The sequence below is a fragment of the Phascolarctos cinereus genome, unplaced genomic scaffold (assembly GCF_003287225.1).
Source record: "Phascolarctos cinereus isolate Bilbo 61053 unplaced genomic scaffold, phaCin_HiC Scaffold_1;HRSCAF=81, whole genome shotgun sequence".
NCBI classification, from domain to species: Eukaryota; Metazoa; Chordata; class Mammalia; order Diprotodontia; family Phascolarctidae; genus Phascolarctos; species Phascolarctos cinereus.
Window position 1 is genome coordinate 100,215,955 of NW_027555514.1, and position 24,503 is coordinate 100,240,457.

The 24,503-nt window shown below is 39.5% G+C and overlaps 2 protein-coding genes across 2 annotated transcripts; both read right to left on the reverse strand.

Moving 5' to 3' along the window:
- Positions 1–361: 361 nt before the first annotated feature.
- LOC110216181 (taste receptor type 2 member 40-like) lies at positions 362–1,348 on the reverse strand. Its single transcript, XM_020997984.1, has one exon. The coding sequence runs from the start codon at positions 1,346–1,348 to the stop codon at positions 362–364; it is 987 nt and encodes a 328-aa protein (XP_020853643.1).
- An 11,595-nt stretch (positions 1,349–12,943) lies between these two features.
- PIP (prolactin induced protein) lies at positions 12,944–18,533 on the reverse strand. The gene is made up of 4 exons (XM_020997935.2): positions 18,362–18,533; positions 15,878–15,983; positions 13,614–13,731; positions 12,944–13,180 (listed from the first exon to the last, which is right to left on the reverse strand). Exons 1-4 carry the CDS (start codon positions 18,457–18,459, stop codon positions 13,053–13,055), a joined length of 450 nt encoding a protein of 149 aa, XP_020853594.1. The 5' UTR covers positions 18,460–18,533; the 3' UTR covers positions 12,944–13,052.
- Between the last annotated feature and the right edge of the window lie 5,970 nt (positions 18,534–24,503).

The window sequence follows — 24,503 nt, forward strand, 5'->3', positions numbered from 1 at the left end:
GATCAATAAACAGAGTTTGTTCTTCACTGCTCTCTGACCTGGCCTGTGATTCTTTCTCTCTTCACACTCTGCCGGCATCAGACCACAGCCGGGGACTCAGGCGCTCCCAGCAATGCTTAATATGACCTTCCTGGTGAGGATATCCTCCATTAAATAATTCATACCTTTACTTTAAGGAGAGGGGCCATTGCGGTGTTGTGGGAAAGAGGAAACAAAAAGTCAGGTTCCAAATCCTGTCTTAAACTATAGCAGGGAAAGAGAGAGGCAAAGGAAAACAATGCAAGTGATGACTCAGAATGGTGTCACAGGAGGCAAGGGGCTCTAGGATGAAAACCCAGAGTCTTAGGTGAAAAATTCATCTTCACTTTCCCGACAGGGTCCAGCTGCATGAGGAAAAATAGCAAGACCAAATCTGGTGCTGAAACCTTCCCCAGGTATTTCTTAGCTTGGGATTGCCCAAGATTAATAATACTGAGTGACCAGAGGGAAAGGCAGCTATAATGATTTTGCAGAATACAATCCAGAAACTGTCATCATCAAAAATGTTAGACATGTAGAGGAGCAAAGCAACAAAATTAAAAATGTAGAGAATGAGAAAAGAGCTTATGGATTTGATGGCCCTTATGTGAGCCTCCATGCTGGGATTCCTGGAGCCTGTGGTATTGCTTTCCATCTGTAGGGTATGTCTCTTGAGAGAGATGATCAACAGGATGGCTGCAAGCATGAACAGGATGAGAGGAATGAACATTCCCACGTTGTAGATAATAGCCAGGTTAATCACATTGGTATTGATGATGTATTTCTTCTTTGTGGAGTTGGAGAATGGGTCAGGGATTGAGTGATTACAGGATGTATAATATACCTGCTGGTAAAAAAGGACACTGTAACAGAAGGAAATGATCACCGATGACCACAATAGCCAAGGCATTAGTTCAGTAATTCTCCACTTTAGCCTGAGAAACAGAGGGTGGTTGAAATTGGCAATCTTTACAAAGTAGAAGATGTTGAGCCAAGTAGCAAACCAGAGGCTGCAAAAAGTCAAGAACATGAAAACGACTTTGAATATATCATAGATAGTATCTTCTTTGTAAAAGGATGGGAATATTAAAGATGTAAAGCTTTCCATCATCATGCAACTCTGGAGAGCAATTCTAGATGAACTGAGGAAAAACAAAATCCTACCACCTGTGGAGAACTTTCTGTTTTGAACCCACTCAGCCCCATTTGTAACCATAATGAAACTATTCCCAATAATGCCAATGATGCACTCCATTCCTGGAATTGTGAAAGATGTGATGATAACAAACATTGATGGTTTGTCTTCTGGGGAGCTGCAAGTTTCCATCATCATCAGCTACAAGTCTTCTATTTCTGTAGGAAATACCGTGTTCAGGCACCTGACTGTCAGATCCCTAGTAGCACCCAGAATTTATCTTATAGGAAGCAGTTGATGTAGCATTTCTAAATCAACATAATTTGTTTATTTCAGGATCTTAGCTCTGAGCCCAGAGATGCAAATGATTGAAGGATTTGATTCCTAGGCATCTTTCTATTTTAAGACATGTTGACAGTAGACCAGCCAGGGAATTCCAGAAAGGACTCAAGCAGAGTTGAACTATCTTACTCTCTTCTTTCAAATTCAATGATACTGCCTTGAGATCGTTGTCCTTTGGTGGTTTCAGGCATTAATTCATTAGCTAAGTCATCACTTCTAATCTGTGACTACAGAGAGTTGCTTAAAAAGCTAGACATTGACAACTCTTGTAGAAGATCCAGAGTAGAAGAATTTCTTTCATCACCAACAGTTTGGACTTTTAAAGCTTAGACTTAAATATGTCTTTTGCATATCATAATGATAATCATGTGACATTTTGAGTTTGCAAAGTGTTTTGTCCAGCATCTGAGGTCACCCTCATTTACACCAAGGTTCCCCTTGAAAAGCTATGAAAAGGTACCAATGGTATTCTGTAGTTCTGTATTCAAAACCATAGCTCTTGAGTTCCCACAGAAAGTCAACCAATGGGCATAATTAATTGAAATCAAGTCATTTAATGAAATACCATAGTAAGAAAAATAGAAATAGAAATTCTTCCACTATACTAGGTCACATTTGATCACTGGCATAAGTGGACACACGTACAGATCATTCATAGGAAGCATAAGCTAGGCAAACTATGTAGACTTGGTACATGGAGGTAAGGTCACAAATTAGGGAACATGTGACCAGAGGATACATGTGGAGGGTCAGCTCATAGAACTGATGCTTCAGGGTTGTCCACTTTTCTTCTGATGTCATTGTCTTCTTGGCCCACTCCCAACAGGGTGTGGTGTAGCTGCTGATCCCCACTATACATTGCATGACATCTCTGCTACTGCTTACCTTTTTTTGCTGCTATTTACCGGGCTTCATTTGAAGTCCTTAGATGAGATGCTTTTATCTTTGTCATAAGAGGAGGAATGGGCTCTGCCATCACTGTTTCAGACCAATTCTTTTAAGAAGAGAAAAGCAACTTACTTTTTTTTTTGCTTTTGTTTGTTGAGGCAATCGGAGTTAAGTGACTTGTCCAGGGTCACACAGCTAGTAAGTGTCAAGTGTCTGAAGCTGGATTTGAACTCAGGTCCTTCTGACTTCAAGGCCAGAGCTCTATCCACTGTGTCACCTAGCTGCCTCAGATTTCTTTCTTTAAGAGAAGTCTGTCACTAATCAAGATCTTGGTCTTCAAGGGCTAAGCTTTTTTGAAATATAGACGTCCATTCAGGTATTTAGAGACTTCAGGCATCTTTAAACTCAATTCTCCCTGCATTAATCCCTCTATCCTATATAGGGTTAGGACATCCCTTTTAACTACACTAAGATTCTGATTGTCAATCAGCATTCCTATTTACCAGGGAATTTCCTTAGTTGGAGTTCCTTATACCAATGAAATCACATGTCCATTTTATAGATGGGGAAACTGAAATACTACTGGGAGTTTAAATCATGTGTCCAATATTACACAGCTAGTAAGTATCAGACCCAGGCCTATGACTTCTGGTCCAGCGTGCTTTTATTATCAGGGCAAATGGGGCAACTAGGCCATAAAAGAGGGCCTTAGAGTGATCTCCAAGTAAGGAGACAGGCTAGAAAAATAAATTAACTGCCAGGGTCAGCATGACATGAGTTACGTGAACTGTTCTCCAGTAGCTCCCTTTCTCTAATTTCTGCATCAGCCACCCACAATGGTGGTGGTGCACAGGAGTGAATGCTGGAGGGAGAAGTCAGAAAAGGGCCCCAATAATCATGCTCTCTCATACCCCTATCATGTCCTGAACTTCTGTATGAACATGCACGCCTAAAGAAACCTCGCTCTTGCTTATTCTCCCCTCCTTTCTATGAGTCTCTGGCCCCTTTCCCTGCACTGTCATTCAGATTTAGAAGTTTAAATTCTGGGAATAGAGGGATATGTTCTTTGATCACTAACAAGCAGGAGTAGAGATCAGAGTTTTGAATTCCACTTTGCCACTTAATTTGTGCAACCTAGGACAAGTCATATTGCTTTTTTGGGACCTCACTTTCTTTACTTCTGAAATGAGGGGGTTGGGTGAGATGACCTCTAATATCCTTTTCCAGCTTGAAATCTATGATTTTAGGAAATGTGTCTGCTCCATTAAGCCAGTGTGCTAATAATGTTCAAGGAGGCAGGCTCTGAGGTAACAGAAACGTGTTTGTGGAAAAGTGTGTGTGTGTGTGTGTGTGTGTGTGTGTGTGTGTGTGTGTGTGTAAATCCCAAAACAAATGTGTCTTTTCTAAGCTATTGGGGTATCAACATCTGAAACACGACAGGACAGTGAAAAATTAAACACTCCATCAAATCACAGAACATGAAGTTAAATATTCTTCCCTTAATTGCACTGACCTCTGTTCAATTTCCAAACATTTTGAACAAAATAACTGGCTTCTTTGTTAAGACTCAAACCAGTAACTGCTTCAATTGTTTTGATTTAAGTGACAGGTCAAAGAATGATTCATTTTAGCCAGACAGATAAGTAAGCTGTATATGTGTATACACACACACACACACACACACACACACACACACACACACACACATATGCTTGTGTGTTTGAACTGGCTTATTGATTGAAAGATGTAGATTCAGTCTCAGGGAAAGCCTACTAACTCCTCCTTTTCCTTGATTTTTGAGATCCTTGGAACTGGTCCAAGCCTTAGACTCTAGGAGGAGTGGTCTAAGTAAAGAGTATTTTGGGGATAGGGTTTTGGATAGGCTGACCTAGGGAGAGGGAGATTTGGAAAATTTAGTCTATACTCCTGATTGTGAGTGACCACAAAACATGTCCCTGTGTACTCAAGAATTAATCTGAATGACAGGTAATGGGATTGGAGACAGCAGGAAAGAAAAAAAAAGGTTCATTTAGTAGTTTTTTTGTATCTGTTTCTTCTTTTTTAACTCATAAATAGTATTTTATTTTTTCCAATTACATGTAAAGACATTTTTCAGCATTCACTTTTTGTAATCTTTTATTGAGGTTTGGCTTTTTGGTTTTTAATATCTCTTTCTACTTTCTACCTATAGATTTCCTTGTACTCAGTTGCAAGGGTGAGTGTAGAGTCAGAGGATTTACTGAGAGTGAGTGAATTGAAATCCGAAGAGATGAAAAAAGGAAATAAAAATAAGGAGAGAGAGGGAAGGATAAAGGTAGAGGGTAGAGAAGTAGAAAGGGAGATGGGGGAGAGACAGATAGACAGACACAAAGACAGAGACAAACTGAGAAAGACAAAGAATGACATAGATAGATGATATGGATAGTAACATAGATAAGAGAAGAAGATGAGCTCTTCTATACTGCGTTTCCTGTCCAGGCTTTAGCTTCCTTTCTTCAAGCTGAGCCCTGGAGCTCAGAAGGTATGGAGAAGAAAAATGAGAAACACAAGAGCTATTCAAATAGAGTTACCTAGGTTGGGCACAATTTGAGTTCCACCACTTTCCCCAAAGATGGTGGGTTTGAACAGAGCCTGCCTGATGACCTGATCCAGGGATGCATAGAATGGAGCACCGAACCAGGCAATCTGCACACGGACCAGCACCCGAGAGGGGCCTCAGCCCTTCAGTGAGATCTCGTGAACTGTCTGTGGCCCTCTACATCCTTACAGATCCCTAACACAAATAGAAATTTATACAAATGAAGAGAGGTTGGAAGGAGCTAGCAGAATTGAAACCTCACTTTTATCTGAATTGATCAAAGAAAGGCAAGACACACAGACATAAAGAGTTTAGAGCAGAAACACATTAAATTTAACAGGGAAACAGGAGAGAACAAAGAGAAGAAAAAGAGGAGGTAATAAGAGTGAGGGCAGATTTAGTTTTGGGTTTTCTTTTTTCTTTTTTCCTATAGTGTGTATGGGAGGAAGAGGAAATCAATTTTTATTAATTGAAAAAATAATTTTAAAAGTATATACCAAAAGAACCCTAGAGTATCAGAAATTTCTGGCATCTTTAAGACCATTCAGTCTAGGTCTCCCTTATTTTACAAACAAAGAAAATAAGTTGAAAGATGAAATGAGCTCTCCAGGGTCACATGACTATTTTCCAGCAGGGTTATTAACCTGAATTCTGACTCCTAGAACAGGGTTATTTCCATTATAAGAGAGAAGCACAATGGTAACTAATCTATAAGGGGACACTGTGGTCAAAGAAAGGTCATCACAGATTCAAAGAGAATGCCACAGCCACTCTGCTGGAGTCTCTGCAGCCAGTAGTAAAGCTTACTGACTTCTGGGAGCATCTGCAAAGGGAAGGAAGATGGGGCAGCAAAAATTATTAGAATTTCAGACTCATAGACTGTTAAGAGTTGTAAGGGATCTTAAAGGTCATCTAGTTATTTTAAAGATGTAACCTGATTTGCCTATGCCCACAAGAAATAGAGACTTCTAGGAGGAAAACATCCTACTGTGTAGATGCTATTGACCTAGATCTTCAAGTCTGAGGGTCTACTGTGATTTGATCCTTGAAAGGTCTTATGGGAGATAGAAGGCAGCAGCCATAGAATGAAGAGGAGGATATATTTTGCCTTTTTTGAGGTCCTTGGGATTGGCCCAGGGGGAGTAGTCTTGGCAGAAAGGAGTTGGGGGATGAGATTAGAAGTGGGATTCCCTGTGGAAGAGAGAGAATTTGGAGAATTTGATCTATATTCCTGCTTGTCAGTGACCACAGAACATGCCCTTCTTTTCCCAGGAGTTAAACTTCCAAATCTGAATGGCAGCCCAAGAGAAGCGTCCATAGACTTGTAGGAAGGAGGAGAGAGTAAGCAAATGAGAGAGATTTATTTAGACATGCATGTTCATGCAGAAGTGCAAGGCATGGCAGAGGTGTTGAAGGGGCACAACATAGCACTGGAAGCCTTCTCTGGCTTCTACCTCCTCTGCCAGCCATTTAGCTCTATGTACCAGGACTATTATGGGCTGCTGATGCAGAAATTGGAGAGGGGGAGCTAACAGGGAATAACCCAAAGGTTATCAATGGCTGCTCATGTGTTGGTGAAGACTGAACTGCAAAGTACCACCTGGGCCCCACTTCTTCCTTCTGCTTCTTAAAGGCTTTAGCTCAAAGTCACTAATTCCCTGATATATTACTCATCATCCTTCTTTCCAGTTAGTATAAGAGGAAGAGACAGACAGATCAATTTCTCCCAGGGTGCCAGTAAAAAAATTTTACTTTGGTCGTAACCTTTTCAATTCCCATCTATCTCAATTATTCCCTACAAAAATATGGCACTTGCCATATGTGGCTAATGATAGCAGTGGGAGGAGTTAAGGAGAAGGAGTTCCTTTTCTCCTTAAGGAGAAAGATACTTTGCTCTACTTAGAGGTAGTTGAGGTGGGAAAGGAAGAGTAGGTGTTACCTTTCTTTTAAAGAAATGATTGAATCAATTCCTTATTAGTTTGAGCTAAGGAGGTGATTTCCCCATATGAGAAAGATAAGGAGATTTCCCCATATGAGAAAGAAAAAGTACATGTATCATCATCCCTAGACCCATAAATGTGGAGATCCTGAGCCATTAATGCAAAACCCTTAGCTAGATGGCTAGGGAATTTGTCATTAAGGGTGCTGGGGATTTGCTTAGGGCATTTCAGCTTAGGGCATTGATGCCCCAACTGTTGAGGGCACTGAGGTTAATTGACTGCTGATAGGCAGTAGAAGGGAGTTCTCCCAACATCTTCCCACATGTGTAATTCAGCTCCATACCTCATTTTATGTGGGCTCAATTTATACATGCAAGCACATATTTACATGCTCTGCAGATAAAGAAATTGAGACTGAAAGAGGAGAAATGGTTGACCTCAGCCATACAGCTTGTTCAGGGCAGAGATAGTAATATACCTCAGATCTTTGAGTGGTCATATGGCATATTTTTTATAGTTCTCCTACCATTCTAGGATCATTCTAAATTCAAAGAAGGCCAAGACATTCATGTTTCCTGCTTTCATTTTTGTTACCTTCTGCAGCAACATTTCAGGGTTATCTCATGTTATGATTTAGAAGGGACATTTAGAAGGTGATAAGTAGAAGTAAAAAAGAAGTAAAAAAGAAGTAAAAAAGAAAAACAACAAACTAAAACAATACTAGATAGGTAACTCCACAATTGGCTCAACCATTTTGAATAAGGCGACCAGAGATACTTTGCTTCAATGACAGGAATGTAATTGAGGATGTAATCCTCATGACCTAGAAGATGTCAAGCTGGGCGGCTTGACAGAATAATTATTGTATACACCACTGAACTTTCTTCAGAGAGATAAAATACAAAATTCTCTGAATGAAATTCAAAGCTCTTCACGACCTGACCCCTTCCTATCTTTCCAGTGTTATTACACTTTACTCACCCCTATACACTCTGAGGTCCAGTGACACTGGCCTCTTTGCTGTTCCTTGCACAAGACACTTCTTCTGACTAGGCATTTTCACTGACTTTCCCCCATGCCGCAAAACCCCTCTCTTTTCATTTCCACCTTTAGGCTTCCATGGTTTCCTTCAAATCCCAGCTAAACTCCCTCTTTCTATGAGAAGCCTTTACTGATATCTCTCAATGTTACTGCCTTCCTTCCACTGATTATACCCAGTTTATTCTTTAACTATCTTATTTGTACATAATTGTTTTCACGTTGTCTTCTCCATTAGATTGTGACAGTAGCACTATCTTTTGCCTTTCTTTGTATTCCCAACACAGCACAATGCTTGGCACATAGTAAGTACTTAATAAATCCTTATTAACCTAGTGATTTACTGAAAAGAAACCCTACCTTCAAATTCACATTGATGACAACAAAACAAAACAATATATTGAGAAGGATCATGGGATACTGAGTTTACTCAAGATGAGATCACTGGTTTTTAAAATGTTTTATTGGCGTCCTTTTTTATATCACTACCATTTCTTTTACCGTTCTCTCCAATAAAAGAGCAAACAAAGAGTAATGAATAGAAATTGAAGGAAAGCAGATTGTGACTCCATACAAGGAGGTCTTTAGAAGTAGAACGGTTTTCCTTGAAAGGTAGATAGTTTCCCATCATTAGGCATCTTCATATGGAGGCTGTTTGATCACTTTTAGAGGATGCTGCACATGGAATTCATCCTCTGTGTAGAGACTGTATTAGATAATCTCTCAGGTCCCTTCCAAATGGAAGATTCTCAGAGTCTTTGAGCTTCCATAATGCCAAGATTGTTCTCTGGATTCTGGCAAAAGACAATGAGGAGATTCTTTCCCTGATGCCTCATCTTCTATTAGTGACATTTGTTTGTTTTGAAGTGGTATAGGGAAGTGTTTTTTTCCTTGTGGCTCTCCTTCTGTTGCATAATAGCCAGACTTTCTGCCTCTCCAACAGCTTGATTCAAAAACTGGAGAGACAGAGTTCCTCATTTTTTCAGTTGTGCCAAATCCATATGCAAATAATAATGCAAACTAAATAATGCAAATTTCCACTTCTTACATCTCATATGTATCTCCAGATAAAACATTTTACAGGTCATGCTTTTGGCCTTTTACTGATAGGCCTCTTGGTGTAAGAGGAACAGGCCTGGTTTTAGAAACAAAATCTAGGTTCAAGTCCCAAAACTGTCACTTAAAAGTTGTATGATCCTGGGCAAATCTGTGACTGCTCTGTGCCTCATTTTCCTCAGCTGTGATATGAAGATCATAATATGCTTCTTAACTCATGTTTATAAACATTAAGGTGTTTTATAGGGCTTAGGTTCTTAGGGCTAAACACAAGGCGCAAAATCTTAAAAGCTCTCTTCCAATAAGGTGTCTCCTATAATATATCAAGATTCTATAATATTCCTTGATAGACACAGACACCACAAACACACAGTAGAGTTTGTTAATGATCTTATATCAATGTTCAGTATAATATAATATAGGGAAATATATGATTTACCACTGTTATGGAGAATGGACAAAGTATCATCCAAGTGGAAAAGGGATTCCCTATAGATAGTAAAATCCTCCAGCTGCTCCTGTTTGTGGATGACAGTGGGCAGATTCTACTAAGGCCCAAAACATTATAGGATATGCTCAGTTAGGTGGATGCTTACCCAAAAGAAACTGACTAAGCAATCCATGTAGGAAAAATCAAGTGGATAGAAAATATGTGTTGCCCAGATTATGACATGCAGTTTGTTGGATGACACTTTGAACTAGATCATCACTGCAGATGGACAATGAGATGAGGAAATAATTGATTAAGTGGAAGTGTGTGGGCTAGGTTTTATTTGAGAAAGTGCACATTACTCTCATTGTTTTCTGATACAATAACCCATCTTTTAGATGAATATTATACTAGTCATGCTGGGATAAGACTGTTATATGGACTGGAGGGAGCTGCCACCCTGAGAATTTTTTGTAATGATGAAATCATGGTTTCTTTATGTATTTGGGAATGTACTAGGCCTCTAAAGCCATCTTAGGTGATTCCTAGCATCTGGAAGAAAATTCCAGTTTATCAAAGTAGCTAAACTTTAACTCACTCAGACTGAGTTCAAAATGACTTGTTCCCCTTCTTAATTCATGCAAAGTATATTACCTAATAAAGCTGGCTAAAGAATTCAAACGGAAAAGGGGCTTACTGACAATCATATATAATTTATATGAATTTGCAGTACTTCTTTTTGTATTAATAAATGCTCTTAAATCCATAAGGTTGGTGAATAACTTTTGAATGTTTTAGCATATTTTGCAGTTACTTGCCAATTATTTGTCAATATTACTTGTCAATATTGCCTCTTGTTGGCCAAGGTATAGGCACTTATCTTGTTCATTTGCATAAGGCACCAAATGTCTTGCCAAAGCAGGAGTGGGCATAGAGGCAACAAATGTTTTGTTTGCCTGAGGTTGTGTGTGAGAAAATGGGTGCTAGGCAGAATTGTCAATAAAAGCTTACTGAATTGGGAAGCATATAGATCATTTCTTGAAAGAACAGGAGACCTGGGTTAAAGTTCTAGCTTTGCTATTCACTTTCTGTGGGAGGTTGCATAAATTATTTACTCTCAGGACCCAATTTTCTCATGTGTAAAATGAGGGAATTGGGGCAAATGAATTTGCTGAAACCTAAAGCTCCAGCATAAAAAGAGATGAACGATTATTTTGTCCAATTAATTTTCAGTTTATAGAAATAACGCCTTCTCCCAACTCTCATCCCCATCAAACCATTGGTGGAAGGAAGCTTGTTGAGTTAGAAGTTGGTCAGATTTGGGCTTTTGAAGGTAAAAGTCATGATTATTAAAGACTAGAGCATTTGGGTCCAAAGTGAATGAGGCAAGCAACAGTTCCCCACATCCATCCAGGCTGTCATCCTTCCCCAAAATGGCTTTGTATGGGTGGATCATCTTAAGAGTTTATCAAGGAAAGTGCTTAGTGGTTTTCTGTGCAATAGCTATAGTGGCAAGCCAAAAATGTAAGGTTGAAAAAGTAGATCAGGTGTTTTCAGTTTTCACAGGATTTAAATTTAGTCGTGATGTTTGGTTGGCACCTATCGTGCTACTGGATATGTAAAATTCCTCTATCTGGATTCATATTTAATTGAATGTACCTATGAGAAGCAGAATAGTTCTTTGGAAGTAAATTAATTCCTGAGTAGATAATGATAATGAAAATAATAGGAGCTATCATGTACATGGCAGGCTTACAAAGTACTTTACGTATGTTATCTCCTTTCTTCCTCGCAAAAATTCAGAGCTGGACTGGCATCCTTGAGATGTTAAGTGACCTAGAAGAAAGTGGTAGATCTTTTATGGATGATTTTTGAGAGGACATAAGATTACCATATGGTAAGAAGGTACAAGTCAGTTGAGATGCCCATGTCAGTGGTATCATGGGTCAATTGAAATATTGCAAATAGTTTTAGAATGTGAAATTTTGTGTCATGTATTAGATATGTTAATAAACAGAGACGTCTGTCTCCTATAAGCAAAATGCTCCTGAGTTTAGAAACCAATAAAAAATAAGGGAGACAAATGTTTAGATTGGAGGACAAGAAGATAGCAGCTAAGGAAAGACAAATGTTTGGTGATTTGACCTCTGAAGGAAATAAATGTTGTAGGCAGGACAGACAGCGAACTCGATGTGGATTAAGTGAAAGGGAGAACGTAGAGACAGTGTGCCATAGTGTATGTGGATAGGATGCTGGGCTTGGAGAAAGGAAGACATGGGTTCAAATCCTGCTCATGAGCCTTATTAGCTGTGTGACCCTAGGAAAGTTACTTAATCTATATGTAATTCATACCTATGGCTTATCTAAGTAATAGACGAATTTCTCATTGTTGGTTATTTTCTCTGATAATCACAGCCCCATTTTACTCAGCCATTTGTGCTGTAAGACTCAGTCTAAAAGAAGATTGTGAACTTTTGTCAGCTCTACTCCAAGCTGATCAATAGCACTCTAGGCATGGGAGAATTCATGATATAAGGATTGATAAGAACCATAGATCCATTATATATGATTTGAATAATTCTATGCAGTTACTCATCAATTAGGAAATGTTAGAATAAGTTTACATATATATTATATATATATATATACATATATATTTTTTATAAATATATACATATATGTGTCAGGGAACACTATTGTGCTGTAAGAAATGATGAAGGGGATCATTTCAGAGAAACCTGGGAGGACTCATCTAAACTTATATATAAACTCCTATTAGCTGATGCAGAGCCAAGTGAGAAGAACCAGGAAAACAATGTATATACGAACAATAATGTTGTAAAGACAAAGAACTTTGGTAGAATTAAGAATCACTACAGTGACCAGTTACAATTCTACAAAACTCATGAAGAAACATGCTACCTACTTCCTGACAGAGAAGTGATGGACTCAGAGTACAGATTGAAACATATTAACCTAGACATGGCCAGTTGGAGAATTTGTTTTCCTTGATTACATAAGTGAATATGGGTTTTGTTTTTCTTGCTATCTCATGGGGACAGGATGACATAGGAGAGAGAGAAGGTGAATCTTCATAAAAATAAAATAAAATCTGGGCAAGTTGCTTAATTTCTTTTTTTGAGGGTCATAAGTCAGCATTTATTATTTAAGCTGAAGAACAGGTTATGAAGGGGGTGGGGGACACATTCATGACAGAGAGTCCAAGGTGGAGCCCTAGGGGAGAGGGAAGAAGGGAGGAGACAGGGAGAGGAGAGCTTCTCCTCTGTGTCTGCTCTAAACAGGGTTGAATCTGATTTCTGAGCCTTGGTCCAGGGCACACAATGAAGCACAGGATAAAATGAGGTTCTAGGGCTACAAGTTTAGGAAATAAGGCTCTAGAAATCCACAGTATTATGAGAAAGAAAAACATTCTTGAGATCAATTAACTTTATTTTAAGGTATAGGTATTGCGGGGAGAAAGCAAACAAAACTTGATTTGAATAACACAGACTGGCAGAGAAGTTTGTAGGGTGTTTATTTCACAGACCACATAGGTCTCAGAATCTCATCCCCAAGGCATCTCTCCACAGAGTGACCAGCCAGAGAATGGGAGAACAGGATTCCAATTCAGCTAATTACAACGAACTCTCTGATTTTATAACTTCGTCTGTCATTTAGTACCTTAACACTGATGTATGGATCACAGACGTTAGCATCCTCAGTAGCATCAGCCACACAGGCTACATTTATACTACCTGGGAGAAGTGAGGGAGAGATGGTGTTTGAAAACTTTTAGGAACATCTTTCAGTCAAAACCCAACTTACTACATGCCTTTTAGAGGTATCATTTATTCATTCATACAAAGTACATTTATTAAACAGTTTTGTCAGTCTCTGCATTTAGCCATTCCCAAACAGTTTCCCTAAAATAGTTCACACTCTCTGGGTGTTTTCAATCCCGCCCACCCACACACCTTTGAAAATTCATGTGCAAACTCTGTAGCTGAGCCAATTCAGCCCTCTTGTTGCTCTGTTGCCACTGCTATTCTTCTCCATTACCAATCTATGCTCATTCTCCTTCCTTGTGACACCTACTGCTTTTGCCGTTCCCTTTTTGGATAGCCCTCTGCCCCAGATTCCCTTTGCCTGTCCCTTTCTCTGACCCAGCCTCTATGAATCTTCTCTTACTTTTGCAGCGTATGTTCCAGTAGAAATTCCTTGGATTGTCACCTGGGCATATACAGGCTTCATATTCATTAAAGGGAGAACAGTCCGCTTTTGTGCTGGTCAAAATATAGAACTTTATCTGGGAAGAAAGAGGTGGGGAGAATGTGTGACCATTGTGGTAACTAGGAAGGAAGAAGCGAGAAGAAGAATGAATGGATCTGAAAATAGGCAGGCTGGCAGCCCATGTAGGAAGGAAAGGGGGTGAACAGATATCCATAAAGGAGTCATATAAGTAGAAGAACTCCACTGGTACATATCAGAGATTGGATTTATCTTCAATGAAGCCTCTTTTCCTCCCTACTAGGCCCAAAATTTCCACTAGAATCAGACTCCTAGGGTTTAGGGGAAGGAAAGGGAGTAAACTGTTAGATAGCACCTACTATGTTCCAGACATAGTGCTAAGCACTTATCCAAAAATTATCTCATTTGATCCTCACAACAACCTTGAGAAATAGGTGCTTTTATGGTCCCTGTTTTTCAGTTCAAGAAACTGAGGCAATCAGAGATTAAATGACTTGTCCAGGGTCTCATAGCTAGTAAGTATCTGAAGCCAGATTTGAATTTGGGTCTTCCTGACTCTAGGCCCCGTGTTCTATCTGCTGGATGACCTAGCTGCCTTTGCATCCTCTCTCTGCCTCTAGATGGGAACTTTGATGGGAAGAGAGCTGGGTGAAAATTTCTTTTTTAATTCAATTTTTTTTAATTTACAAGGTACAAATTCTCCCCGCCCCCAACTCCTCTCCTACCCATTAAGAAGGCAGTAAATACAAACTCGTTACAAATATGAAGTCACGCAAGACAAATTTCTGCATTAGCCATATCTGGAAAAAATAAAAAGCAAGAGAAAGAAAGAGAAAAAAATATGATTCAGTCTGCTTTCTGAGTTTATCGGCTCTCTGTCTGGAGTTGAATAGTATTTCATGAGTCCTTCAGAACTGTGTTGGATCACCTTGTTGATTAGAATTACTGAGTCTTTCAAAGCTTGTTTAGATGAGAATTTAAAGGCCAAATCTCTCATTTTACATATAAGGAAAATGAGGACTGGAGAGGTTAAGTAACTTCCTAAAGTTTTTTTTTTCTCTGTCTCTTTCTCTCTCTCTAACACACAGACACACAGACACACATAGACACACACACACACACACACACACACACACACACACATCCACAGAGGTGCTAAGTATCAAAATCAGGCTTTGAAACTTCCATGTCCTCTGACGCCCAGTACAGTGCTCTTCACTCATTTGCATTGGACCCGAAGTTACTAGAAGTAACCTCTGGAAATCCACTGTTAAATGTTCATGTTATCTGAGGAGTCTTCTAAACTATCTTTTATTGGGGCAGCTAGGTGGCACAGTGGATAGAATACTGGGCCTGGAGTTAGGAAGACTCACCTTCCTAAATTAAAATCTGCCCTCAGATACTCATTAGCTTAGTGACCCTAGCCAAGTCACGTAACCCTGTTTGCCTCAGTTTCCTCATCTGTAAAATGAGCTGGAGAAGGAAATGGTAAACCACTCTAGTGTCTTTGTCAAGAAAATCCCAAATGGAGTCATGAAGAATCAGAAATGACTGCTGAGAAAAAAATCCTTGAGGTGAAAGAATACAGAAAAGAAGTAATTGTCAGTGAGAGATGGGTAGTATATGGTAGTAACACACAGTGCTGAAGTATCTTTCAAGATATCAAGGACAAGGGAAGTGTCTTACACAGGGGAAGGTGTCCATAGAAAATTTTGACCCAATTTAGTTTTTTCTGATACTACTTTAGGCATCAGTGTGTTTGGTTGTGGTTGTTGGTGTGTCCCTATGCCTAAGAAGGAAGAAAGAGAAAGGCTGGGGTGCTAGTATTGCTGGGTGGGATAAACATTTCTCTGAAAAGAAAGTCCTTCTACTCAAAAATAAATTTTGCATCCTCCTCCGTCGCAATTCATGTCCCTCCACCTTTCACATCATCTACTTCCACCTTCATGGTGTGACAAAGTGTGATGGCTTTCTCCTTAGGCTACTCTCGTCATCAGTGATCATGAGGCTCGCTCAGTCTCTCTGGCATGGATGTCTGGACTCTTCATTCCTATTCCTTTGACTTCTGAAATTTCCCTCTACCTTCTCTTTTTTCTCTCCCTACAAATCTTCATTCTTCCTTCCCATTCTCCTTTTTTCTCCCTTTCTTTCATTCTTCTTTCATCCCCCTCCTTGCAGTTGTATGAAGTTTGTCCCATACTCACCGGCATGCATTCTCTCAGTTGAGTTGAAACATTACACCTGATTTCACTCACTTCATCTGCTTTAGCTCTCTGTATTGGAGACATCTGCACAATAAGTGGCTTCCGGCTAGTAATGGAGAAATAAAGAAGCAGATCATCTCTCTGATAATCCTTATAACTTCTGATAGCCTATGGTCTCAGAAAACAGTCAAGAGCTAGATGATCTGTTGAATGGAGGAGGGAGAGGGTGAAAGTTCAAAGAATAAATAGAGTGATCTCAAGGGTATGAGTCCCTTTCATCTTTGGGACTCCCACTCTAGCACTCCTTAATCTCAGGCACTAGAAGGAAACTGAGTTCTAGACAGAAAGTCATGAAAATCTGTTGGACTGAGGTGATTATTCAGTTGCTGACCAGATAGCAAGTACCTTGGCCAAGAAGTAATTCCTTTCGTTTCTATATAGCCCCCAACCTGGGCCCACAGTATCTTGGGTAAGATGCAAAATAACTATGGTGCCCTAGAATTTTAGAAATGGATAGAATACCAGATCAGCTTCCCGTGCTCTCATTTTTACAGATGAGGCAATAGGAGCTCGGGATGGGGTGGGGGAGAGTATATCTTTTGCCTTCCATATCCCCTGAATATCCATTTTCCTGATACAAAACAACTTTAGAACCTGTGCATATGAAGGGTGGTTTCATTTTTCCTTGTGTCAGCTTAATGTTCTGGGAAAAGGGTCTTAAAATTAAATCTTTTGACAAACTTTTAAAATTTTTGAAAGCTTTGTGAACTCCCTGCAATGGGCAACTATACTAACTTGACCTCTAGAGTTAAAAATTGAGAAAAGAAGGGGCTTTCTTTCCTATACACTCAGCTGGACAACCCAATCCAGGTCACTGGCCTGAGGCATGTTTTTCATGCAGAAGAAAAATAATGTCAAAGTCCTTGGGTTCAGTCTCCCAACCTCCAATCTCCACCTACTTCTCTAAACTGGACAGAAAACTTCAGTTGAGCTTTGATGTGGGAGGTCACAAAACTACCTACTTCATTTTCCACAGTGATCTATAACAGAGCCTTCTCAGCCCAGAATTTTCTGACAATTGAGTCTACCTGATTGGTGAAGCTTATTAAAAAAACCCCAAAGACTCTGAAATGGTATTATTTGGTTCTCCTATATAAGGGAAAACCCAAAATACAACCTAAGAGTTCAAAATTCTTAGCTTTCAATCATGGCAGTGGGACAGTTTGAATCTTTACATTCTATCCTTCTTCCTCCCCCTCAGTAGGAGCTCCTATCTACCCCACCCCCACCCCTTACCTCTTAGTAGTTATTATCTCTCACTCTCATTCCATTCCACACTTATTTACTCCACCCTTCTCTCCTCATTTTGCCTCCCACAAACTCATCTTTGGTCCAGGGACATCTCATCAGAAACAAAGACCTGGTTCTTACTAGAGGCAGCTAGTTGTCACTGAGGATAGAATGCTGAAGGTGAAGTCAAACAGATTTGAATTCAAATCCAACCTCCGACACTGACTAGCCACGTGATCCTGAGCAAATCACTTAATATGTCTGCCTCAGGTTCTTCAACTGTAAAATGGGGATAATAATAATAGCACTTACCTCCGAAGTTGTTGTGAGGATTAAATGAGATAATATTTTTTAAAATATTTGGCACAGTGCCTATCTCATAGTAGATACTTCATACACAATTGTTTCCTTCCTTCCCAAGGAACTATACTTTCATGTTTTCTATAACCCTCCTCTATGGCTATACTGGCCAAAAGATAATTGCTGACTAAGGGTCAAGACTCCTTAGCCCTGAGTCCTGTTCCAATATCTAACCCTCTTCTTCAGCCCTACTCAATGCAGCCCTGAATCCTGAGGTGGATTCCTGAAATAAAAGAGTAGTGCTGTTAGGAGCTGATCCACTGTGGAAGCTGTCCTCAGGACAAGGACCTGAGATGGTTCCCAGGTCATTATGTATGAAAAAAACAGGGATTGTATGAGAGTGCCTTCTTTTTCTCCCAATTTCGGACTCTAGGTAAACTCAACCCAGAGTCAGTTTTAGTGAGTAAGGAGAACAATGAATTTCTCTTTCCATAGCCCTTCTGCCTCTCCTTTCCTAGAGACAAGAAAGGATTGGAGGAGACTTGAAGGGGTTCCAGGTAGGATGGAAATTAAGGCACAGGACAGGAATAAGAAGTCTTTGAGAATGAAGAGCAGGCCTGTAGCCAACTTCAGACTTTATCTAGGAAATCCTGTTTCTATGTGGGGCTTTGGGACCATCAGAGACTAGGCAAAGAATTTCTGAGGTTTGGCCAAAGATTCACTCATCTATGGGGAGAATAGTTCCCAGTGGGGATATATAGAATCTGGGTATTAGAAGATGGACACCCAGTGGATGAGATGAGTCCCCACAGGAGAGGATGTGAAGTCCCCAGGTTGGGAGGTGGGTTTTTCCTGGCAGATGAGGAAAAGGTATCTGTGTAAGGGGTGGCTTACTTATCGTAATCATCATCTTGCCCAGTGACTAGTTGTAGGCAGAGACTCAGGAACAAGGCAGTAATGCTGCATCTCACTAATGCTTGGAGAAGAGGCATCTTGTAGTGCAAAAAGGATGGCGTCCAAGCTGACTGGGGTCTGGAGCTCAGGACCACTACTTATAGTCGGAGGAGGAAGGTGGAGGAGAGGTTGGGAAGGATAAATAGCCAGTCAGCCTTGCCCATCTACCCTGACTCCTCCTGTTATGCTCTTGTTGCCATCAGGTTTGTTTTTCAGTAGAAAAAAAAAGTCAACATACACTACAGTTGGAATGGTACAATCCTGGGTAAGGATTAGCACTGTCCTTCCTTGTTTCTCAGTATCAGAGAGAGTCCTCAGGCTACAAGAGACCTTGAGAAACAGGACAGCTACTCACCTACTTCATATAAGCAGGGCTTTTCTCCTTTTGTCAATCATGGGAGAGTAGATGTGGAATAGTAGAAAAATCACTGGACTGGGAATTAAGAGATCTGGGTTTTGGTTCATACTCTGCCATTTACTAGTTGTGTGATCTTAAACTCTCTTGGCCTCAATTTCTTTAAAAATTTTGTAAAATGAGGAAGTTGGTTTATATAAATTCTAAGATTCCTTTCATTTCTGATATCTTACAATTTTTTACCCAGGGAGAGACTTTTCTGCCTTCTCCAGATGCTACATGTTAGAACATTTTCTCTTTGTTTGTTCCCATAGTGCGCTAATCTTTAGAGAGCTGTGTTATCATAACGCATACGATTCCTTTCCTATCCTGCTCTTGAGCTGAGGGGCTGCTTCCAGTGACCAGTGCCCACTCTCTTTTCCATGTGTTTTGAGCCTCTGTGTGGATACAATCTCTGCCTTTCCCCCCCTAGAACTTCCAATCCTAGGCAGTGCCAAGCTTGGAAGATAATTTGACCTTGACCATTGTCCGGGTGGAACTGCTCTAACTCCTACTGATCATAATGACTTTTAATATCTCATGTCTGTTTATTTTACCTACCCTCAAACTCTCACTCCAGTCTCCAAGAGGTGTGTTGTTTTCTAGTTCAGGGGATGCCAGGAGCTCAGAACTGTAGCCCGAGATTCTCTATTCAGAGGTCCGAGAAAGGGCACCAATACCTCGCTCTTTGGACTGACTTCTGTACTTTGGTGGATGCATTATCTCATTTACGTGTATACTCCTAAAGTCCAAAATTCATCCATATATTCTTATTCTATTCCAATGCTTGCCTTGCCATAAATATTATGTGCTTGTCTTGCCATGAGTTCTTTTTCGAGTGCTCACCCTCAATGCCTTTACTAAGGTTTTATGTAGCAGTGCAACCTTCATGCTATCCATTTGACATTCCTCATTCTCACTATCTGAGTGCATCATCTCCTTTTCTGATCATACACCATATCTTTTAGGCCACTTCATGTATATGTCATTAATAATAGACTGTAGCCTATTTATATTCATAATATATCTCTCTTGCCATTGCTGTCATCTACAACATATTGCTTGCTGATTGTGGTATCCCATGATTTATGGCCATGTAGCTTCACCCAAAGGCCATAATTATTAAAATGATCATTTTTGTTAGTTTTGGGTGGCAGCTTGGGACTATGGAAAGGGCTACATAGTTTACCAAATGGAACCTATCCTGCTGTCTTCATCTTATTCAATCTCTGGCTTAGCTAATTTTTCATCTGTGGTTTCCGTCTAAGATATGTGCATTGATAGAGCAACTCAATTGGTTATCCATCCAACTTTTTTTTAGCATTACTTATACAACAGATGTTTTCATCTATGTATTTTCTTCTCTATATATGAATTAGTGTGCCAAACTTTTTTGAGTCGAAGTACCTCATGTCTTTAATCTTGTTCTTCTCTGTGGGAGCTTCCCTCTTTGATTATTCCTACCCCATTCACCCTTCCAGTTTCATCTTCTAGATCTCTTTATTTACTGCCTCCTTCCTTGGTGCCTCCAAACATGTCCAAATCTTTCATATCCATAAACAATCTTCAATGAACCCTACCATTTTCCTCAAAGTATCAACCCTATATCTCTCCTTCTAGACACCTAAAAAAGTCATCTCTATTCATTTCCCCAACTTCCTTACCTCCTGCTCGATGCTTCAATCTTGCAATCTCATTTCCCATCGTCACCACTTGACTGAATCTTCTGTCTTTAATTTTAATAAAGATCTTTTAATTACAAAATCCAAAGAACTTTTCTCAGGCCACATCCTTCTTGACTTTTAAGCCACTTTTGTCAATGCTGACCACCTGCCTCTCATGGATATCCTCTCTTCCCCCTGCTTTCATTGCATGGCTTTCTTCTGGTTTTATTCCTTCTTCCTTCTTAATCTTTTCCTCTCCATCACCACATTGTAGCGTCTTGTCAGCTCACATTTGCGAAGTTATTATCCACTCTCAAATCTATATGTACAGAACCCATCTTTTTCTTGAACTACATTTAGATGTCCCATAGGCATTTCAAACTCCAGCTATACAAAACAGAATATTTTGTCTTCCTCTTCAAACTTTCGTCTTCTTCTTCTTCTTCTTCTTCTTCTTCTTCTTCTTCTTCTTCTTCTTCTTCTTCTTCTTCTTCTTCTTCTTTTCTTTCTTCAACTTATGCTTGTCCCTTCTCAATCTTTTTTTTACCTTCTAACATTTCTCTATCCAATCAGTTGATGTGTTGTTGATTTCACTCCCACAATGCCTCTTCCATCTGTTCCTTTCCGTCTGTAGTTTACTTTCATAGTCTAGACCCTCATCATTCTTGCCTAGCCTACTGAGAGAACTACCTAATTAGCTTCCCTGTTTCTAGTCTTTCCTTTCCTGCTTATATTCTACCTATTTGCCAAAATAATGTTCCTAATGTACAAATTCAGCCGTGCCATACCCCCTGTGCAAGAATCTTCAATGGTTTCCTATTGTCTCTAAAATGCAAATGATGTAATTTCAAGTTCTTTAGAATTTGCACGCTTTTTTTTTTACCTTTTCAGACTTATTTCAAATTATTCATCTTTAAACACTGTTATATCCAAACTAGCTTTCTTGCTGTTCCTAGTAAATGAAATTCCACCTTCCATCTGTCTTTGCTTAGGCTGTGCCCCCTTCCCTGGAATTCTCTCTCTCCTTGACTTGGTCTCTAAGAATACTTAGCTTTCTTCAGTCAGTCAGTCAGCTAATCAGAGAACATTTCTTAAGTATCTGCCATGTATCTGGCACTGTATTAAGCACTGGGGGTCCAAAATGAAGCCAAAGACAGTCTCTACCCTTAAGGCACTCACAATGTAAAGGAGGAGGCAACAAGCAAACGAATATGTGCAAACACATATATGCAGGATAAATAGGAAATAGTTAAGAGATGAGAGGCACTAGAATTAAAAGAGGAGTTGTAAAGGAACTGCCAAGGAAGATGAGACCTTAGTTGATAACGTCAGGGCTGAGCTCATATGCTGCCTTCTACAAGAAGCCTTCCCTGATCTCCTTTGCTGTGAGTATTCTTCCCTCCTCATATTATCATGCTTTATTTAGCTAGTCAGCTATTTTATCTCCTAGAATTATGTAAGCTTCTTGAGGAAAGGAACTCTTTTTCATTATTGTCTTCATATCTCAGGCTCCTATCACAGTATCTTGCACACAGAAGAAATGCTTGCTGAAACTGAATTGAATTCATAAAATTTCCCTCATGTAATGAATGTCTGCCAGCCTGTGTCTTATGGGCATCTTTGGATTGACCAAATAGTTGTACCCACTCCTCAACTACAGATGTAGAGTAGGTAGGTAGATCAAGAATTGGAAAGTTGTGAAGATGAACTTTGATGCTGTGGTAGAGGGCATTCTATCACATTCAAATGTTTGATTGCATCTATTTTCCATTCTATTTCACAAACAGCTGTGAAGTTACTGTGTGAAACACGTGGTAGTCGGGGTAGGGTGTAAGGGTAGATAAAACGGAGGTCCTGCTATCAAGAAGCTTACATCATTACCTGTCGAAACCTCTCCTTTCAAAACTTAACCCAAATTTCTTTTCTCTCCAAGTAACCTTTCTTGATTCTCCCTCATCATGCCCACATTGAACTATTAAGTTATCTCCTCTTCCTTATACCATGCCAGAGAAGTACCATGGGAATCTTCCCTTGGCCTTGAGATAGCCCAGCAATTCTGTTTGAGCAGATAAACAGTGCAGTTGGAATAGCACCTCTGTTCCTACTTTCAATACTTATTGTCCCTAACCTATTCTAAATTTACGTCATCTCATACATGGATTAATATACTGTATTACTAAGAGGTAGCCTTGACTCTAGCCTCTCTGTACTCTGATTCAGATTGTCCTTCCAAAAATGGGGTTTTCATCATGTCACTGCTATGTTAAATAATCTTCAATGGCTCATTGTTGCCTTCAGAATAATGTTTGCACACTGGCTCCAAATTTAGATCTAATCTTCCAAGTCAACTATTTCCTACTTCTGCTCAATTTGAGTCCTTCTTTCTAGCTAAGCCGTTCTTTCTTTCCCATGAGCATGCACACCTATTCCTGCCTCCATGTTTTACTCATACACTTCTTCTTTCTTATAATGCTCTTTTCTCCATTTGTCCATATCCTACTCAACCTTTAAGGCTCAACTTAGTCATTTTCTCTTCCTCAAGGCCTTTCCAAAGTACTTTTTCTCTGAACTTCTATAGTATTATCATTTTGGAAAGTTACATATAAATTTACTTTAAAAAGAATAAAAAATAATTTATTTGAATACATAAGGCATTTCCTATAAGCTTTTTTATTGCAGGTACCACATCTTGTATTGAGTTATTGACTCTATCCTCTGAATGCCTCTTTCCTTAATGTGGATCAGAATATAAGCTTTGGAGCATGTCCAGATTGCCTAACATGGAGGACTGTATTACCAACTTTGCAGATGGGAGCAGCTTCCTTTGGCTACTGTGTCTTTAAAAATGGAGACACTGAGCCTATGACCTACTTTTATCTGCGGTGTCCAAAGGGTGAAGATCTCAGTTCATTCACAGCAAAGACATCATGAACTGAACTGGTGAAAGGAGAAGCACTTTCCTTCCCCTACTAACTTCATGTTTCAGTAAACCAATATGTAAACAACATTACCTGGGTAATTGGATGTGCCCCAAAGGCCCCTCAATGGCTTCCCCATGTTAGGGGAAATGATCATATCTAGACTTGCCCTGATTACACAGGATATACCCATCAAGATATGGAAAAATGAACTCATGCAGTTTTCCCTTAAATATGGCACTTGTGTAGAAAGTAGTTGACTATAGCTTTCAGAAGTTCACCCAATAAGATTCTTCAATAGCAGATTGATACTATTTCCTCATCTAATAGAGATTTCACAAAGTCTCCATAATTAAGCTGATGTCTCTGATCTAAATCAGGAGTTCTTAACCTGAGTGGGGGTGGAAGGTGATGTTCTATGAACTTTTTTTTATAATTGTACTCTAATATAATTTGTTTTCTTCATAAATGTATGTATTTTTAAAAAAAATCATTTAAAATCATTATTCTTATAAGAGATCCATTGGTTTCATCAGACTACTAAAGGAGTCCATGAAACATAAAAAGGCTAAGAACTCCTAATCTAGATAAGTGGCCAATTTGTAGTAATTGGCTAGGATGTCCCTGTGGAATACACACACAACACACACACACACATACACACACACACCCCTACCATGTCATAGGGACTAGTTGAAAGAGGTGACTATTTGTTATAGTAACCCAGTAAATGTTGTCTAGTAAAGTTTGCACTTGAATGTGGGATGCCTGGTAGAACTTGAATCTTCTTGATAGGTCTCTATGTTATCATGCGCTGATGCATCACTCCTTTTATTATTTTCTAGTGAATCCTAAGAGATCTAAAAGTTTAAAATAATAGAGGAAATGAATATTTATTCTAATACTTATAAGAATTGCATTTATATTTCATGCAATAGAATTTGATATGCTGACAGACTGTGAAGTACATAAAAGTTTCCAAGAAAAGCCTCTTAACAGAGTAAGCGTTAGAAATCTTATTTGGTGCAAGATTTTGTAGAAAGTGCCTTGGCCATGGTAAGGAGTGGTGGGAGAAGGTGATGATAGCAATAACTATGGTCAGCAGC

Excerpts from the sequence above, each read along its gene's own strand:
- LOC110216181 (XM_020997984.1), bottom strand. The coding sequence starts at position 1,348 with ATGATGGAAACTTGCAGCTCCCCAGAAGACAAACCATCAATGTTTGTT.
- PIP (XM_020997935.2), bottom strand. The coding sequence starts at position 18,459 with ATGCCTCTTCTCCAAGCATTAGTGAGATGCAGCATTACTGCCTTGTTC. Across the intron at positions 13,732-15,877 it reads AACTGAGAGAATGCATGCCG|ATAAAGTTCTATATTTTGAC; the intron begins GTGAGTATGGGA and ends CTTTCTTCCCAG. Across the intron at positions 13,181-13,613 it reads CTGGAACATACGCTGCAAAA|GTAGTATAAATGTAGCCTGT; the intron begins GTAAGAGAAGAT and ends CACTTCTCCCAG.